A 20,708-nucleotide genomic window follows, 5' to 3' on the forward strand; every position below is an offset into this window, starting at 1 on the left:
TGATGGAAAGGATCTTCTACAGGAGAAATACAGTAATATTTTACAAATTTTACATTATCTGAAATGTGCAGCATGTTATTTAACATTATTATTCATGAGTAAATTTTGAAGAATATCTTCTACGTAGTCTGTGTAAATATCTTCTAGATAGTCTGTGTACAGCTATCTGCATATTATCTGTATGAGCAAGCAGTGAACACTATTTTCTATCAAGTCTGAAAGATTTTAAAAGCAAAAGAGTAAAACCAACTAGCTTTGTTAAACCCTAGAGATCCTTCATCTTTTATTTAGTTGTACACATGCCAACTTTATGTTTCCTCAAATCACATTGAGATGGATGAGTGCACTGGCTCATGCTTTTTTCAAAAAAATAGACTTCTGCTTTAGATGTTGTATTACCATTTAAATGGCCTCATTCCTTCTTTCTCCTCCCCACATTACTTTTAGTGTGTATGTGTTTTGCCTTCGCAATTCAGCTAAGCCGGTTTAGAGTTAATATATTTGATTGACCTGCAGAACATGTTCAGTTAGGAGCAGTGCAGTTATACCATTATTTCTGAGGGCATGTGGCATTTCCCAGGATGCATTTCCTGTCACCATTTATATGTTACCCTTTCCATAAAGAGCTGCTTTGGAAAGATACTAACTGCAAAACCCTAAGGGAAGCTTGTCCTTGCATATTCATACAACTCAGAAATAAACTCATTTCTTTTAGAGGTTTTACACTGCTCCATTTAGGCACAAAAGACCATGTAGCAGCAGGAAGGTCTTGCTGCAAGAGTAAAGCCATGACAATCAGTGTTGAGAACAACCAGAAAGTAAAGGCGCATTTTATATATTCTCTATTGCATCTGTATTTAATATACAGAGATGAGGGTAAGGGACAGGCAGCCTTTAGGTGAATGTTATGGTTTATGGGAGCTTATAGGGAGACACCTGCATAGGTCCAAAAATTCCAGAGCCAAACTTGCCTTCACCTACTGGAAACATGGCAAGCCTGCCCATTGCCCTTGCGTGTACCTCTCCAGGGTGAGCTCTTGCATCTTCTCTTCACACAAACCTGAGTTAAATTTATTTTACTTCCACCAAAGGTTTTAATCATGCACCATAAACTTTATTTCTGACCGCCTGGAAAAAGCTATTCAAAATAAATAGAAAACTCCCTCAAGTATTATTCTCTCAGTGTTGTTTTAGCAACATTTAACTGAGTTTAGATTTCGCATAACTTTTCTAGTTGTTATCTAAGATACATATCAGGAATTGTGAGATTTTTAAAGTAAACTTCAGAAGGAAAAAATATCCATGTGATCTGAAGTTAGATTCAATTCAAGACCATTTTGGACCTAATTTCAATGAAATGAGAACTTTAATTTGGTAATATTTTGGTGACAATTATGAAACTGCTTTTGTTTGTAAGTCAGCTAAAACTTGTCTGTATCTGTATGGTTAGAGGATGCGAAATACGGTTGCAATAAAAATAAATGTTTGTTGTTTATCACTATTCATACGTTCTGCCATACATAATGCTGGGGGTGGCTAGATTTATTAACATAATCAAACACTGACGTGATACTGGTTTCAAGGCAAACTTAAATGCATTTCTTTTAAGTGGATGGTTTGATTACTTTTGTTCAATAGACCAACTAATAGTAAAAAAGACTGTTCTTTTTATTATTCTTAAGATATAATAGATTTTCAGTGGATTATCGGATTTTTAAGATCAATCTTGTCATTTAGCAAGTGCCCAGTAAATGTGAATCTTCTAGTTGAGGAAAGTTTCCAACCATTTGCAAGTTAGGTAACATAATTTTCAGGTAAATACTAGCTATTTTCATTAGAATCTGAGTCCTTTAAGTTGTTTCCAAATTAACATCCTTCTCAACCTTTTTCAAGCAAAGTAAATGCCATACCTTCAAGATATGGATATTTAGATAGGAGCCCTGAATCCAAGAACTCTTACTCTCATTGTATGCTGTCTGCTGTATAATTTTATCCATGTACGTTAATAATTATGAAGCTTGCATTCTAAGCATTCCTCTGTTCTAATTAGGTATCTGTTTTTTGTTTCTTTCTTGCTGCGAGCTGTCATTTATGATACCATCTCACTGTAGTATGCTTACATTAAAGCACCGTGCTGGAACTGAATTCACCTACTCAAATCTCCAGCACCTCTTACAGAGCCCCACTCACTTTTCTCAGCCTTTGCAAGGGCAAACCCATGTCCTGATCCAAATGCCAAATTCTATTGCAAGAGCAAAACCATGGGTCATAAAATAAAACCATAGCTTGAGAGAAGAGACTGTCCTTAGGAATTTTATTTTCTCCACTGGACTGGAGCAAGGAAGAAATCAGGAGGCATATCCATCGATGAAAATAGATGGATATGCTCAGCAGGGAAGCTCAGGAAGCTAATGGAGGCAGCTTCATTCATCAGGAAGCTGTCTAGCTTCAACTAAAGCAGCATTTCAGCTGCTGCAGCTGATGGAGAGAGAAACTCTCCCGCGGAGGTGATAAAGAGCACCTGCATTAAACTTCTACTCTGAATCACCATCTGCAGGTGTCTGATTTTAGCTGACTGTTTAGGGAGCCCAGGGAGACTCACCAGCTCACTTAGCCATCAAGGTGAAGTACCTGAAGTCGATTGATGTGAAATTTTATTATGCCTTCCTCCCTCATTGCCCATTCTCGCAAACAAAACCCAGGACGAGTCATTGTAGATACCCATGTGTTAACAATATAAAACGCAATGGACTGTTACTATTTCTGTTCATCCTCCATTGCACAGGATCATGGTGTTCTTCCTGTTCCTCTCTCCCTCAAACATCAGTCCTAGACCTCCTATGACTGGCCTCTTCCTATGGTGTGTCCTCTGAGCTGGGCTGTCTGCCTCAGCCTTACCCATTTCAGTCAATGCATTTTCGTCCTCATTTTCTAGACTGAGGAAGATGAATTCCTTTAACCTACTCAACAGGTGGATGTTACAATTGCTCTGCAGAATAATTTTGTAATCAAAGCGTTCAGCATGAAAAGTAGGTAATTTATGACTGATCTGTGGAAACAAAGCATAGAACAATGAAACCTATTTATGACTTGGCCATAGCTCTTTCTAGATTTGACTTATTCAATATATATCTTTTCCTTCTTCTTTAGATAATAAAAATCATAGTGGAGGTAGATAGTTTAGAACAACGAATTAATATCTTTGAACTGCTGTTTCTCCGATCAGCAACACATACTCTGTTTGAAAACTACAAGTGATAGTAACAGAGGTTATATCCCACATGATCATTAATCAGGTAAAAAACAATGCAATGAAATAGTCTATCATGAATAGACTGATCATGAAATTAGAATTATGCATCAATGGCTTTAGTGCGCCTCACTTTTGGATGAACAGTACAAGAGGTTTTGGGGAGAGGTAGGAAGGTGGACAGAGAAAGAGAACAATAAACTAAAGACAAAATGAATGCCTGGCTGCATCCAAGTTAATGATTCAGCTGTTGAGAGTTCATTCAGGTAGGACTTCGGGACCAATGGAGTGGCCATGTGAAGTCCAGCCTGCGGTCTGTCTGGCCCTTTTCCAAGGGCGGCAAGGAGCAGTTGCCCAGGGAAGATCAAACCACAGCAAGCATGGAGTGATGTTTCCTTTAGCACATCCTACAAGCTTCCAGAAATTTGAGGCTGAGGGACTTCTGGATCTAGAGCTGGTATCCATGTGTTTAATAGCCATCACTGTGTGTTTCTTCCAGGAGTTTGTCCAATTACTTTTTGAGTCTGTGTGGTTTTTGCTATTAGGCCAGAAGCCTAATAGGAGTGTTGTGACTCTGCCGTACTTCCGTGGGTTTGAGCTGGCCTTGCTGGCTGTCCTTGGCGCTGTGCCCCGCGCTGGGATGACTTTAACCGAGAGGCCTCAGAGTGACTGAGTGGGCATGGGCTGCTGGTTGTACAGCGGTGTCCCTGTCTTTAGAGCTGGAACTGGGACCTGGGTGCTCTTCACATCTTAGGTGTAACGCCCCAGGGTCAATGTAAACTCCTTCAAGATCATTGAAGAAGAGGAGCGTGTTCCCCTTCCTTCCCCTCAGAGTATGAAGTTGGTACGTCAAAAGTTAAGACATTCTTCTACAATTTAGGTTAAACTCCCTCTGGTAGAGGAGGGAAATGAATTTTTTATGAGTCAGTCTTTTTTTTTTTTTTTAATGACTAGATATCATCTTGTGGGTGGCATTTAGGCTAATAAATAATTTTTTTATTTATATTATTTTATTACCTTGAAAGTCTTGCAAACTCTGGTAAGCACCTGCAGTTTTACGCTCTCTGAATTTAAGAACAGGTCATCAACAAAACTCAGATGAGTTCTCAGAAAAAGAAAAGCCTCTGACCTGGATCCAGCCTACTTGCTTTGACACCGAGGTTTGTTCTTCTTGTAGAGCCAAAATAGGATTTCTGCTGCAAAACTTTTTTGCTTCCTGCTGTCACTGCCTAATAAAATAATGCACAAGCTTTTTGTAGGACATAGTATTTGATGAAGGACTGTGATTTACCAAAAAAGAAGACCAGCCTCCTGAGGGCTCAGGTATTTAGTAAGTTAATTTCCTGAAGAACTGTAAAGTAACCAGTTGTAGCCCGAAGTCTCAAAGGCATCAGGTTAGGAAATAAATTGAAAAACTGACAAGAAAAGTGTTGCCTTCAGTACCAGCTAGGTGAAGAAGAATACTTAAAAGCAGCACTGAACCTCTGCCTTAAAAAATATGTTACTTAAAAAGAAACTAAAATATGATAAAAATTATATTTTTAGACTAAGGAGAAAATTATTTGAATTTGCCTACATGGTACCAAGCATCACCTTACCAGGGAAAGAACCTGTTTTTTAAAGCACTGGAACTCCTGAATCCTAGTCCTAACCTTTATGCATAGTCTCTGTGTGAAAGTGGCATTGGTTCACCTTGATTCATTTTTAAGCAGATTAAAACATTGAGACCCTATGTAGACACATTTGCCTTTATGAGGGGATTATATTAGACTGTTTTAATCTACTGTAATCTGCAATTTTTTAATTTTTTTTTTCTTAAGGACACATTCCTGCAAATCCTTACAAAGGAAAAAATATTTTGCTGGAATATATGTGTATATAGAACAAGGATGAAAGTATTTCTTGGAAAATCAGGCTTTGTATGTATTGAGATGTTCTTAGTGAGAAAGCGCTGTGATACTATGATTTTGTGCATGGCTGTCTATGTACCTTTCAATTTATGTGTGAAGTTTGCCTAGCCTTTTCCTGATGATATCTTTTTGTGCCACTCACTAAATTGGTTGTTTACTCCCAACGTTGGAGTACTGTGTCCAGTTCTGGTGTCCCCAGTTCAAGAAAGACAGGGAACTACAGGAGGGAGTCCAGCAGAGGGCTGCAAAGATGATCAAGAGACTGGAGCACCTCTCTGATGAGGAAAGGCTGAGAGACCTGCGTCTGTTTAGCCTGGAGAAGAGAAGACTGAGAGGGGATCTCATCAATGCTTATAAATATCTAAAGGGCAGGGGGCAAGAGGATGGGGCCAGGCTCTGTTCAGTGGTGCCCAGGGATAGGACAAGGGACAACAGGCACAAACTGGAACGCAGGAAATTCCATCTCAACATGAGGAAAACTTCTTTACCCTGAGGGTGGCAGAGCCCTGGCACAGGCTGCCCAGAGAGGTGGTTGAGTCTCCTTCTCTGGAGACATTCAAAACCCGCCTGGACGCGTTCCTGTGTAACCTGCTCTGGGTGACCCTGCTTTGGTAGGGGGTTGGACTAGGTGATCTCTGAAGGTCCCTGCCAATCCCTACCATTCTGTGATTCTGTGATTCCTTGGTTTTATGTAGCTTCAAAATCACTTTGATTCTAAGAGAATGGTGATAGCACTCAGAAAGCTAAATGGCCACTGCCAATGTGATTTTCCTTTCTCATTTGGGATCTGATGCTTCACATAATTTGCTGCCTAGTCTAAGTTGATCACAGAATAGAGAGATGCAGTTCCTTCTTCTGAGTTCTCTTTTCTAAATTGCTTGCAAATATTGTCTATGACAGTGGAGAGTCTTCCTAACAGTTTTCAGTAAAGCAGTACACTGTGGAGTCACGAGTCAGGTTTATGTCACTTCACTCCTTCAGCCGTCTCCCAGAACTGTACTATATTAAGCTCACATTATCGTCTGCCTGTTCTTGGCTATCAGATAGCTACTGTTGAAAACTGAAAGCTTTTCTCGGTGGTTGCATTATAAAAGCATTTCATAAATGGTTTGATTCAGTGCTTGAGGCTTTTTAAGTAAACTGTTTTGCATCATATTCAGCTCCTTTTAACAACTGAAAAGAGCATAAAAAAGATATGGTGTCTTTAATATGCTCTGATTTTTTACCTCTTCTGAACAGTGCTATTTCATGAACTTCAGTTTCTCATCGAAAATGCTTCCTTGCAGGATTTATGTACTTTCTTATTAGACGTGCCATTGTTTTCACTCTTTTTTTCCCTTTTCTTGTAAGAAAGTGCTTCTCTCTGGGATTCATTGTTTGCCCAGTGAAATTATATTTACTAAAAACCTGTAGATGTACTTACTTGTTGTAATCACTTATTGTGACCCCACAATTCTCTTTGTGTACTTATTGTGATTACAACATATTTTCCCTTTGGCAGACAATGTGTATCTGTTCCAGTCAGTCCCTTGTAAACAAAGGCACTGAAGTTCATTTCAGGATCAAAAAAACAGTGTGATTTGAACTTTATTTAGATTCCATTGTGCTATGAGAAAGAAGAACAAAAGCCAAATGTCTTAATCAGATTTTTAGATTATTTGATAAATTTAAAAAAAAAGCCTCTTGCAGAACAAAGTTCAGCACAGAATGGCATGGTAACATCTGCAGTTTCAGTGATATTATGCATTTGTAAAAACTTTTATTTTTTTATATGTATTTTGTGATAAATTAATTTCAAAGAAGGGGAGAAGGAATGCTCTTCAGTGGTAGTAATTGTTACTAAAGATGATGCCACCTAATAAGTTTGAAAACAGATGTATAAAAAACGTAGTCACAACTGGTGGGCAAACTCTGGAGCCCCGCAATATCCCCCTTGTAGAAGCAGTTCACATCCTGCCATAGTTCTTTAAGGAGCTGAAACGCAAACCCTTTGAAAATACCTGTATGGTCTGGATGGACATGAGATGAAGCAACAGGTACATTTGGGAAAATTCCCCCACCAGTATTTGTCCCTTAGTTTGTCACTGACTGATTAACATGGGGGCTGTATTAATACTGGTAGATTAAACATGCCCAGGTCTGTTTTCTCTCCTGGAAGTCAATTGCTTCCACAGCCTGGCCCCATACAACTGGACTTCTCAGTTGCCAAGGCAAGATGGTCTCAAGTGAACCTGTGATAACTCTCAGGCTGTGTTCAGGGGTTGTTTTGGAGAGTATTAATTGGCCCAAGCCAAACCCACCACTTTCTGAAGAATTACAAGTACAGACAATCAAATTTCACAGTGGGAGAATGTTGCCTAGCACCATTAGGTTTTCACATGGGAAAAATAGACATAATCTGTATTTTAAATTTTACTCTAAACTTTATAAAAGCTTTGTAACAGCTTTGTCAGCTGTAATTCCTTAAAAATTCTTATTAAAATAGCCGTTTGGTATGGAATGTTATTTTAAATGGGATTCATGCATTACAAACTTTCTTCAGTCTTCTGGGCTCAGTTAAGGGAGCACAATGACCAGATAAAAGGATGAGTCAGAGTGGGATGATTCATAGGCAGAAGAATAGAAAAAATATTTTTCCCACAAGTTTTAATTTATTATTTTGTAAATCTGTGTTTAAGCCAAATATCTGCGCTTTTGTTACTGTTTATGAATTGCCACACTGATTCTACAATGAAAATTATTCATCCTTACCCCGAAAAGCTGATCACAGGTAGATATTGCTGCTTTCTTTTAATGGGGGAATGTATTAGCAGATAAATATTCAATTTTTTCTGCATCAGGAAAAATAATCAAAAGGAAAACAAAGATCTGCTATGCTACAGTGTTTTTGTTTGATGGCTAGTTTCAAAGACATAGCACCAAAACATGAATAAGCTATAATGACAGCAAAATCACGTAATGACTCTGAGCAAAGTAAATATATAATTTTTAGTCATTGCTCCACTAGTCAAACCTCTTTTCCTGTTGAACGCAATGCCAAACTCTTTCTAAAATTTTTCTGCCGTTATTGGTCTTGAAAGTGTATGCTGAGTCATTTGGACCATCTGTTATCTGTGCACATATCAGCAGAGAGAAATGTTGAGAAGTTTCTGAAGACATCTGCTTATTCCACTGAGCTTATTGATTCATGTTTTTTTCCTTAAATCATGTGTACTTACACACTTCCTAAAATATGCTCTTCTTCCTTGCGCTTCTTAAGATTTTTAGAACAACAGCAGAATTTTTAGTCTTCCAAGTATGATCCCACCTTGCCTTTGTTTACTAGTTTTAAAAGACAATAAGAGATTCTTAGTATAGCTATATGATTCTTAGTATAGCTATAATAATAGCTATGATAAGAAGTGGAGGTTTTGCATGATAATACATTCACCATTGCAGGAGTTTTAAAACAGTAAATATTGCACAACTTTCCCATTGGCCAACTTTTTTATTCACTGTGGTATTCAAACAAATTCTTTGAGAGTTGAAATGCTGAGATGGTATTTTGTTGTAGTTTCTTGTCTGAGATTTTAACTAATATGTCATTCTAAAGTGCTATATGCAACTGGCTGATGGACAAGTATGTAATCTATATATCTATATCAAAATGTATATAAGGATTACTGTTGGAATGATTCATTCCATCTAGAGGTCCAGTTCTATTCTCATGTCAGTGTTATGCACATACAACTAGTTGACACAGGGAAATTACTACTAATGGATATATATTTGTCCTGATTTCAGCTGGGATAGAGTTATTTTTCTTTCTAATGATTGCTAAGTTTCAGATTTAGTTTGAAAGGAATGTCAATAATGCATATTGTTTTAGTTGTTGCTAGGCAATGTTTATACTATTCAAGAACTTCTGTCAGCTTCCCATAGAAGCTGGGAAGGAGCATAGACAGAACAATGGAATGGCCAATGGAATATTCCATAGTATAGACATCATGCTCAGTATATAAACCCGGGTTGGCTGAGGCCAGAAATCACTGAAACTGCAATCACTGCTTGGGTCAGGCTGGGCAACTAATTCACTGGACGGTGAGAGTGACTTGTGGCTTGTATATTCTTTTGCAGAATCATAGAATCATAGAATCATTTTGGTTGAAAGACACCTTTAAGATCATCAAGTCCAACGGTTAACCTAGCACTGCCAAGTTACCACTGTTTCATATCTTCAGCACCGCATCTACACATCTTTTAAATACCTCCAGGGATGATGACTTATTATTATTATTATTGTTATTTTCCTTTTCTGTTATTGTTCTATTAAACTGTCTTTATCTCAGCCCACAGGTTTGGGGTTTTTTTTCCCTTTTCCCTCCTGTTTTCCCTCTTCTCCCTGCCCTGCAAAGGCGAAAAGAGGGAGTGAGCGAGCAGCTGTGTGGTCCTTGTTGCTGGCTGGGGCTAATCCATGACAAATTTGTGTTCTGAAATATGAAAGCAGAGACAGCATTTGAAGACATGTAGATGCCAAATCCAAAGCATGAGAAACTTTTGTGGACAATAAAACTTTTTTGGAAATTTAAGTTGGCAGAATTTGGCTATTAACTTAGATGATGCAGAATTTGGTAAGAAACACGTGTCTTTTTTTCTAGTTTTTCTGGCATATGTATTAGAAATATCATTAACATGCAGGTATAGCCTTTCCTTAGCATGCCTTTTTTATTAGTTAAATTATATTTTAAGTAATTCTTAAATTTAAGAAGTCTTTAAGAAAGTGTTGGAAATAATGGCTTGCAAATAAGTATAAACGAATAACTCATATTATGGCTATAGAAGCCACAAATACAGTTGAATTGAATTCCCATTAGAAAAGACTGCAATTTTTAAAGTGACTTTGACCAGCAGTGGCACACGTCCTCCAGATTTTAGGCAGATGTTTCCTTGGGGCCACTACTGTATTACAGTAGTGGCTGCCACGCAAGCAAGGATGCTTTGTGCTTTCTTTGATCTTTGAAGCCCCAGCGTGAACTCTACATTCGTTTTGTGCAATAACTTTCTGTGACAATGCTAAAACCAGAGGGCTTACTAAGCTAGACTTAGTGTTTAGCCGCCTCCATGCTCATAAATTAAAATTGCCCACTTTTAATGGGCACTGGGGTAAGACTGGGATAGGAGCTACTTGTCCATAGTATTAATGCTATTGTGTCCATAGTATTAATCTCATTTGGGTTTCAGCGCAAGACAAGCTCATGCCAGCTACCTAGAAGGAATGGTTCCTCACCCACACCAGCTCCAAACAGACCTGCTGTTGCCTGGGAGAGTGCTGTGTGGACGGTGCTGCACCACGGGTGTTTCTAACAATGTACCCATATAAACCAAGTTCTAGAGCTTGGAAATGCATTCTGATATTTTTAATTTACTAGGGTAGACAGAAACCATCTCTATCCTTTCCAGATTTGTATCCATCTTTTGTCCTTCAGATATCACTTATTTTCAGAAGAACCAAAAGACAATGGTGGGCATGAATGGATGCGTGTGATTGATTGCAAGGCAAGCTCTTCGGGGTAGGGACAGGCTACTTCCCCACTCCTACTACAGTTTTGAAAGGGAGAATGAGAAGTGTGAGTTCAAGATCCTTGTAGAAACCATTTAACTTAATTCCTATGTCAATCTTTGCTTCATGATTGTAAAATCATGCCCTTCAAACGGAGAGGACCATTTCTGTGACACATGCAGTGATCGTGATGTACAAGGAAAAAGGAACTGAGTCAAAAATGTGGAAACCCTACCGTCTGGGCAATAGTCTGCTTGTTATGAGATTTCTAAATCAATTTATATCTCAGTGCAAGGCTATGGCTGCGGGAAGATAAGCTGTGCCTGAGGGAATGACTACAATATGGGAGTGGAATTGATTTGTCTGATGACAACAAAATCTCCTGGTGAAAACCTCCATAGATTCCAGTAAAATAGAAACCCTTTCTTGATCCACTGAGAAAAATAATTTGCCTTTTATTGTTGTCCCTTAGAAGGTGCCCTGTGACCTTTCTGTGATTTATTTCATATGAGCTGAAAAATTGTTACAATAGATATTTGTAGCAGATTTGTGTAAAATTATGAGACATCTTCCTGAAGAGGCTTGGAAACAGACTTTTAAAAACCAGAAGTCTTCTGTGATTAATATATTCTTCAGGATAACTGCTAAGTTAATGTATATACTTACAGAGATAATTGCGAATGATCAGTGATCATTGCTTTCACAAATGTGAGGATTTCCTAATGTCATCAAGCTAGATTATGTAATCAATCCTTGGTTAAACAGCTTTGGTATTTGTCACAATTACAGTCTTTAATAGTTTTTCCAAATTAATGTCATTTCATTTAAAACATTTTAAACCGATTACTGCTAATCTGGAAACAGTGATCAAGCCATTGTCAACTAAGAAATTAAATGCCCTTTTTTACTGATTGGTAGGAGATTTTTTTCAGCTCATAGAGGTTTGTGCTTTGTTTTTTATTTTTTTTTAAATCTATACATTGAAGACAGAATACGACCATTTAGGGAAACATTTAACATGTATTTATAGAAATATTAATATTTAAAAATGATATTAAAGAAAAGCTGGCCATGTAAATACAGGATTCTTTATTCCATAGAACAGGCTTTTATTAACTCAGGGATATTATCTGTGAATGTGTTATGTAAAAATCTGCTTATGATGCAAGTGCAAAAATGCTTTTATTAAAAAAAAAATAAATCTCTGTAGGCTGGTAGCAGAGGGATAGCTGCTTCTCACTTTTGTATTGGGAAGAGCAGAACGTTGGAATGAGGTTGTGGAAAATTCCAACCTGTCACAGTGAAACAAAGTTGAAGTTGGTCCTGCTAAACCCTTAGGTTATACAACACAAGTAGAAAAATAATTAAATAATAATTTTTATTTCATATAGTAATGTTGGTAGTAGCATACGTGTTTTATAGGATTTGATATTAGAACCAAAGTTCTTTTTAAGTGGTTTATATATGGGATAAATCATTGAGCAACACAAGTAACGGTACTGAAATTTGTACCTTCCACAATGGTATTTGTTCAGCATCATCTTAAAAAATTCCCATGGAAACTAAAAAGACCAATGTTTGCAACACATTCTACAAGAACTGATTGATTATTAAGGAAAAGAAACAAACAGAAAAGCATTGGCAAATATTTTCAGCAACAAAATCCTCAGACAAATCCAAGTTGAATGAAAATGTTTTGTCAGGCTTTTTCACCAGGTCTTTTTCTCCTTCTGCCTAAACCCATTCTACCCATCTGAGGACCAGCTCCTCAGCACTGTCCATTCACAATGTCTCAAATGTACCTAGCCTGTAATATCTAATAGCAGTATCTAATGCCACTAGTATAAAAATATGGCCATTTGAGATGGCCTTGACCTCCAGTCAGACGCAATCACGACTGTTTGAGGTGTTGGATCCTACTTTGATGTACATATAAAGGTAGGCACGTGGTTAAACATATCTTTGTTTATTTTGTCGTACGTTTTTAGTTATTTCTCTTCTGTCATTCCAGCACACTTATGCCCTCATGGTACTACTTCTCAAGTAGTATTTCATTTATTTTTCACTCACCCTGTTACATACTTAGTAGAAAGCCCTCCTTGTATTTTATTTATTCTTGCTTCTCCTCACTTCCATTTGCTTATTCTTTCTCAAAGACAATGGTATTTCACTTAAAATTGTAATTCAAAGACTTGGAAAGAATCTCAGTCAAGAAATAAAATCAGTCAGTGTTTGGATACTCAAAGACTTTGCTGTAAAAATATCATCTTATTGAAAGAATCTTACTTGAGATTTATCACACCAAGGATGTAATAGAAAATATTCAAAGACAAGATCAAGACCAGCTTTTATTCTTATTTAATATTTATAATAGTTAGGCTAAAAAATACAGTTTAGGAGCAAGATCCACTGCATGGAGCCCTGCAGGAACTGAGGTTTTGATCTTACAACCTCTTGAATACTGTGGCTTTAATAATGCTACTTGTAGCCTTAAAAAAACAGATATTTTTTCCAGCAAGCAGTTTATTTTTTCCCCCAATATACTCTATATAAAGCTGCAACTGCAAAAGAGTTTAGTATGGGTCTCTATCAATTCCCTTATTAATTATTTACACCTAAAGGAGATTGATACTAGCTGGAAGGAAAGCCCTTCAAAACAGACCACGCCTTGATTGCTCTAAGTTTCTTTCCTGAGAGACAGGGAACTTGCATTAAAATACATGCACTGACCCAAATGGTAAGGAGTTTCTGTGCTCCAGTTAGGTATTTGAATCCTGAACTGGAGATTTTTCAGGGAAGCTTCTTCAATTCTTTCATTTTTTGAGCATTTTTTAAGCCCCAAAACAAAAGGAAACTTATTTCCTCATTACTCCATGAAACCCACCTGATTTCCAGCAGTCTAAGATAATTCTCTTTTCTGTTTTAAGTACAGACACTAGAAACCTCTTCCTTAGCAGTATTTACAGCACAAAATTTGCATTTGTGAAGACAGAAACAGCTCACAAATCTGAAAAGCTTTAACTTAGAAAGTGAAACAAGTGTAAATCCAGAGGAACAATTAATTTATAAATTATTAGTGAATAAATAGTAGCTTTGTCATCTGCAGTCCAATAATTGTTAGCTTATTTCCTGTTACCAGGTATTTCAGCGAATAGGGGGTCTAGAAAATGCATTTTAATAGCTGAAAAGCACAAGAGTAGTTACTAAACTTGGCATTTAAATGGCAAGAGAGGAAGCCTGAAGCTCTTGGCAAACAAGAGCATTTGAGCAAAGCTTGTATGGGTGGGTGACACAAATACTGATATTTCAAATGTAAATTTTATATATATATATATGCATGCTACTGCTGATTTGGAGATTTGGTTATGTTAATAGGATTATTATTTTTGGTCCTGTATATTAGACACTATACTGCCTAATCTTAGTAATGTCATCACGGTTCTTCCTTCTTCTCTTCTTCATTTCTGAAATTATTCTCAGTTCTTTTTGGTAAATACTGTGTTTTCTCATGTACGCTGCGTGCCTCCGAGCACAATTTGTTTTCCTGTTCTTGTTTCGTTCCTTTGGCAAGGAAAATAGAAAAATCTGACAAGGAGTCCCAGGGCTTTTAGGAATGTGTTAAAGGGCCTGCTTTGCTCTGGGAACAGCCCTTTTGCTCTGTGTAAAGCTAAAGAGAGGATGCTGACAACACTTTAGCAGTTTTAAAAGCTTGTGAGTGAGCTGTCAGGTCCTTCTAATCTCCCAGAGAGAATGGGAAGGGGTAGCTACTTATCAGAAATGCAGGACCCAGGTATTCACCTTTTCTTTTGAGCTGTATTTCACAGACCGTGGCTATGAACATGGGTTTGCTATGATTGCAGAATAAACAGACTTCCTTTGAATTGAGATGCTTCTGGTATAAACACAGTATTACAAGAAAATACAGGATAAGCAGATATTACGACAAATAGCTTTTTTTTGTCCTGTCCTTGAGAAGTGAAACAGCTGATAACATGAAATGTGGTTGTGTTTTAAAATGGACAACTCCGAAAAGAAAGAAATAGGGCCATAGAAGTATGTTCATGCATATTAAAACAAAATACTACCTTCTTGCACTTGATAAATCTGCGTGATCAGCTCTTTCTAATCTGTCTGCCATGGACTGTAAAATAAAATTGACCTTTAGTCTCCTTGTAATTAGATTAACACCCACATTTTAGAATACAATCAAGTATTAAAAATAGTTAATTTTATTTCATCTTACTGTGCTAAGTATTATCTGGCAAAATCTGACGCTTTATCTAACAATTAACTTAGAAACAATATCTCTGCTCATGCACAGAGGATGCATTATCACACTGCTTTTTCAGAGCCAGCAATCTATGATCCCGCTATCCAGGTACAAATCTATTTTTTCCTTCAGCTTCTTGCTGGCTCAGTCACTTGTCTCTTTTCTTGCAGAATGATTCCTGGGGAAAGCAGTACTCATACGCGCTCTTCAAAGCCATGAGCCATATGCTCTGCATTGGTTATGGAGCCCGTGCCCCCGTCAGCATGTCCGACCTCTGGATAACCATGTTGAGTATGATCGTGGGGGCAACTTGCTATGCCATGTTTGTTGGTCATGCCACTGCCCTCATTCAGTCTCTGGATTCCTCACGGCGACAATATCAAGAAAAGGTAACTCATTTTAACTTAACTCCTTAAGTTTTGAAATAGATTAATGGGATGTTTTAGCTGTGGAAAAGGCCGAATTAGTTTACGTGAAATTATCTGGTAGCATCTGATTTCTGTGGCAGATCTCATTGCACACAAAGGAATTCAGAATGTTCCATGAGCTCAACATATTCCTGCATGAACCCACTTTCCTGAGGGAGCAGACAGTTCTGTGTGTCACATGCATTGAATGAAATCTTAGATATGAAACTTGCTTTAAACTCTTCTGTGAAAACTCCATCCCCTGGTTCAGACTGTGCTTTGTACCCCTGTGCTACACTCTGTAGGTACTTGATCTAGGTAGCTTGAACAAGGGCCTGGAGCTCAGTAGCTTGGGCAGGTCTCTACAATTTTCTGTCATTCCTTTGGATTGCAGTTTAGGGATAACCTTGAACATGTCAAAAGAATGGCTTTTAAATGAAGATTGGACCAAATCAATCCGTTTTTGTTTGGAACTAGCTCAGAGAAGTGCTCAGCAGAGGCCTTTGTTTGCTTAATAATGATATTGTTTACATGCTAATCCATGACCTGTTAGGTCCTCTCCAAGGACAAAAGGAACAGAACGGTGGCCAAAGGGTAGAAAAGAAGAGAGTTTAGTGGAGGAGAGTTCTTTATGAAACAGGAAGAAAAAGGTTGTTTGATTCCTTTTAGGTATGGTTGGAATTAAAAAGACATAAATGGGTTCAGAGTGTGAATTTTCTGGTATGAGTACTAATTAACACTGTTACTTTTGTAATAAAAGTCAGGGGCAAGTGTGGGTGAAGCTATGAAACCAGTAGATGATGATAGGTATGGTGGCACAAGGAAGAAAGGATCAGAATGATCCTCAGCAAGGGACAATAAGGATGTGTAGTGTTACTGAGGTGCTTAAAAGAAGCCAAAACCAGTTATTATAATAAATGGGAAGCTGGAGAGGCCATGCCAGGAAAGAGGTCAGCTGAGAAAAATAGTGAAATCAGAGAGTTCACATCAGCAAATAAGAAACACAGCCTGAGCAATAGTATTTGGCATATGTCCACGAGAAAGTCCAGAAAAGCAAACTGGGCAGAAATCCTGGTGTGATGGAACACAAGCCTGGGAGAGAAACCTGGCAGAGAGGATGTGGAGAAGAGGGTGACCCTGGCATCTCCTGAAGATGAAGAGGAATAGCCTGAGTTTGCTGTGCAAGAAAAAGGGAAAAGCCCAAAAAAGATCCAAGTAGGAAGGATTGGGGTGTTTTCTTTACAAGTAGTCGAAGAGGGAGGAAATGAGAGTGTATGGGAGAAAAAGAGTTTACATTCAGTTTTGTTAAGCTTGAGTTGTAACAAGACCACAGGGTCAATATGTCAGAGACAGGGAAAGGTAAGGGATGAGCTGTAAATCCAGTAACAGAAGAATTAGCCAGTGACTGACACGTTAATCTCACAACTGTTTAAAACAGAAGTTTGCAAGCAAGAAAGCCCACACAGTGACGTATTTGCTGAAATCACCGCATCTTCCTCATTCAGAGCCTTCCAAAGCCCAAAACTAGAACAGGCATAATTCAAAATGGAAGAAATAAACACAGGAAGACAAGAGAAAGCTTTCATTAAGCCAAATATGTCAAACACCATCTAAGAGCACCAGCTAGGAATTTGACCTGTGCCAAGCATTGCATGCTGAGAGAAATCAAAGTATGGTAAGAAAGCAAATATTGCTCCACATGTTTACTGTTATGGGCCAAAGACATCATTTATCAGAGGAAATTAAGAGTGATTATAAGCTGTCAAATGTAGAAGGTAGAGAATAAAATCACCTACAAAGAAATGCTGCAAAAAAGGACACATTGGTACATTCTGGTGACTTTAAAGAAGTTCAGATCTTTTTCTGCTGAAGTGAGCGAAACTGTTCTCAGAGAAGAAATACCTCCCAGATTGAATACATACATCAGATCTTGGTATCAGTGAGTGAAGGGCCAATACCTGACAAAGGAGAAAGACATGTCCAAAGCCAGATACTCAATCCATATTCCCTGAAAGTCTGACAGGCTGTTCTACCTTGTAAAAAGGAGATACAAAAGAACTGAATAAATCAATGAATCAGTGGCATCTTAGCACTCTCCTTCCCATCTTTGGTATAAGTCAAAGAGGAATGCAGAAGTAAATAAAAGTAATATTTTAAGTGATTACACCTTTGACATTTTCTGATATCTAGGAAATCACCACTTCTCAAAGATGTGTGCCTTTGCAAAGGCATTTATTTGAAAGAACCAGAAATGCATATGCAGAACTTCTTAACAAACCAATGTGAAACAAAGCAGCCGAATGAACAATCACTTGACAAGGAGGTGAAGATCATTAGTTAAATATTTCTTCTATTAGATGTTGGCAGTTTTTAATAGGAAGATGTTCACCTAATGTCATGGATGTCATTGAATAATCTTGATTGAAGACAGGTTAATATTTCCTCTGTTCCAGTCTGTTGTAGGCATAAAATATCTGGGAACAAAGTCACAACAAGCCAATAGAGGCAAGATTTGAAGTAGCGTACAGATTGTCTCAAAGGATAAAGATTTTTAAATTGTTTTGATAAAATGACAGCTGTTAGGTCCATTTTCATTATGCTATCATTTTGTATAGTTTGATTTTTCTCTATTGGTAAGCAACAAAAAAACCACACAAGGTTTCAAAAATAGAAAAAACGATCAAAGCAATTTCACCAATTGCAAGTAGTGAAGAGGCATAAAATATATTTAATTCAACCATATTATAGGAAGTGGAAAAAAAATTACAAGTTTCTTCATATAGTGGATGCTGTCCCAGTCATGGGAAGATAGGTTAAATCATTATGAAAGCTGTGAAAGAGTTCTGGGCTTCACATCAATTTAAAATGTCCCAAAGGACATCTCCTTCTAACCCCATACTCTCCTTTTATCTTATCTCTTAATTTATGGTCTTTTAGCACATCTTCAGTTAAATCAGCCTAGTTCAAACGGAGAAATGGACCTAAGTGTACTTTTCTACAGAGAAAAAGCAGTAATTGCATATGAAGATAATTTGAAAGCAACTTATTTGCATTGTTTATTTTTATATAGACAGCATTGGGATTTGAAGCACAGATTACTCATTGTTCATTTCTGAAGCATCCAAAGAAACGTTTACAAATGAATAACAGAGTTATGGCAGGAGGGTAGCTTTAGATTTTGCAGCATGAGGCCTTGCACCAACTTTCTGAGTCTGCCCCTCACAGCTCCAGTTTGAATATCTAAATTGTCTGTGTAACCCATGGAGAGACACTTGACAGGCACTTGCAAGAGGCAGCAAGTTCTCAGGGGCATCTTTGGGACAGCAGTGCCCAAAGTGTGTTTCCATTTCCCTTTCTGGTACCTGAGGAACTCCATTTGTTACTGGTCTCCACTTGGACGTAGAGCCATTGACTGCAACTCTTTGAGTGCAACCATCCAGTCAATTCCTTATCCACTGAGTGGTCCATCTGTCAAATTCATGTCTCTCCAATTTAGAGTCCGGGATGTTGCATAAGACAATGTCAAATGTTTTGCACAAGTCCAGGTAGGTGATATCAGTTGCTCTTCCCTTATTCACCAATGCTGTAACCCCGTCATAGAAGGCCAGGAAATTTGTCAGACATGATTTGCCTTTAGTGAAGCTATGTTGACTGTCACCACCTTATTTTCCATATGCCTCAGCAGAGTTTCTGGGAGGATCTACTCCATGATCTTGCTGGCCACAAAGGTGGGACTGACTGGCCTATAGTTCCTCGTGTCTTGCTTTTTCTCTTTTTAAAAACGAGGGTTATTTTTCCCCTTTACTGGTCAGTGGGAACTTCACCAGACTGCCATGACTTCTCAGATATGATGGGTAGTGCCTTAGCAATTTCATCTGCCAGTTCCATCAGGACCTGTGGGTGTGTGTCATCAGGTCCCACAGATTTGTGCATCTTTGGGTTCCTCAGATGGTGTTGAACCTGGTCTTCTCCTGCAGCAGGCAGTTCTTCATTCTCGCAGTCCCTGCCTTTGCCTTCTGTGACTTGGCTGGTGTGGCTAGAGCACTTGCTGGTGAACACTGAGGCAAAAAAGTCATCTCAGCCTTCTCCATTTCCCAGGTAACTAGGTCTCCTGTTTCCTTTTGGAGAGAGACCATATTTTCCCTAGTCTTCTTTTTACTACTGACCTGCCAGTAGATGCTTTTCTTGTTGTCCTTGACGTCCCTGGCCAGACTTAATCCTATCAGGGCTCCAGCTTTCCTAACCTAATCCCTGGCTGCTTGGACAATTTCTCTGTATTCCTGCCAAGCTACTCGTCCTTGCTTCCACCCTCTGTAGGCTTCCTTTTTGTGATTGAGTTTGTCCAGGAGCTCCTTGTTCATCCATGCAGGTCTGCTGGCGTTTTTGCCTGACTTCTTCTTTGTTGAGATGCATCCCTCCTGAGCCTGAGGAGGTGATCCAGCTTTCTTGGGCCCCTCCAGGCCTTTATCCCATGGCACTCTGCTGCGCAGATCCCTGAGAAGGCCAGAGTCTGCTCTCATGAAGTCCAGGGTGGTGAGCTTGCTGTGCACCCTCCTTGCTGCCCTAAGGATCCTAAACTCCACCGTTTCATGGTCACTGCAGCCAAGGCTGCCCTTGAGCTTCACATTTCCCACCAGCCCCTTCTCTTTGGTGAGAACCAGGTCCGGCATTCTCTCCTTATTGGCTGCTTTATCACTTGGAGAAGGAAGTTATCATTGACGCGTTCCAGGAACCTCCTGGATTGCTTATGCCCTGCTGTGTTGTCCCTCCAACAGAGACAGGGGTGGCTGAAGTCGCCCATGAGGAACAGGACTTGTGAACATGAGGCTGCTCCTATCTGTCTGTAGAGGTCACCATCCACTTGGTCTTCCTTGTCGGGTGGCCGGAAGCAGGCCCTCACTGTAACATCATCTGTCCCTGCCTTCCCTTAAATCCTGACCCATAAACTCTCAGTCGGCTCTTCATCCATTCCCAGGCAGAGCTCCATGCCCTCCAGCTGGTCATATAGAGGGCAGCATCTCAAAACTTGGTAGCCACTCATTCAGCTAATGATGCCTCTGCATTTTCATAAGAGGAATAGGAGGTGGCTTTTCCATGTTTTCCTAAGTTTCAAGGACTTTGTGGTTAAACTGAAGGTGGAACAAGGCAGATACCAAGTTCTCGGTATGCTTGTTAGTACTACTTTGGTGCCTAGAAAACTTTTCTGGAAAATCTTATGTATCTGTAAGTATCTCATCTGTAAGTATCAGGGACATGCGTATTTCCACAGGAGTGTAGGAAATCATCTGGTCACGATGGAAATACATAGGAAAGGAAGAGCTACAGCAAACTT

The 20,708-nt window shown here is 38.7% G+C and overlaps 1 protein-coding gene across 1 annotated transcript in view; it reads left to right on the forward strand.

Annotated features, from left to right (window-relative positions):
* Positions 1-20,708, forward strand: part of HCN1 (hyperpolarization activated cyclic nucleotide gated potassium channel 1) — a 202,087-nt gene that overhangs the window by 116,660 nt on the left and 64,719 nt on the right. Inside the window, exon 4 of the mRNA XM_054187015.1 lies at positions 15,140-15,358. Coding sequence (XP_054042990.1) covers positions 15,140-15,358 — 219 coding nt within the window. The remainder of the gene's footprint in view (positions 1-15,139; positions 15,359-20,708) is intronic.

The sequence above is a fragment of the Rissa tridactyla genome, chromosome Z (genome assembly GCF_028500815.1).
Source record: "Rissa tridactyla isolate bRisTri1 chromosome Z, bRisTri1.patW.cur.20221130, whole genome shotgun sequence".
NCBI lineage: Eukaryota > Metazoa > Chordata > Aves > Charadriiformes > Laridae > Rissa > Rissa tridactyla.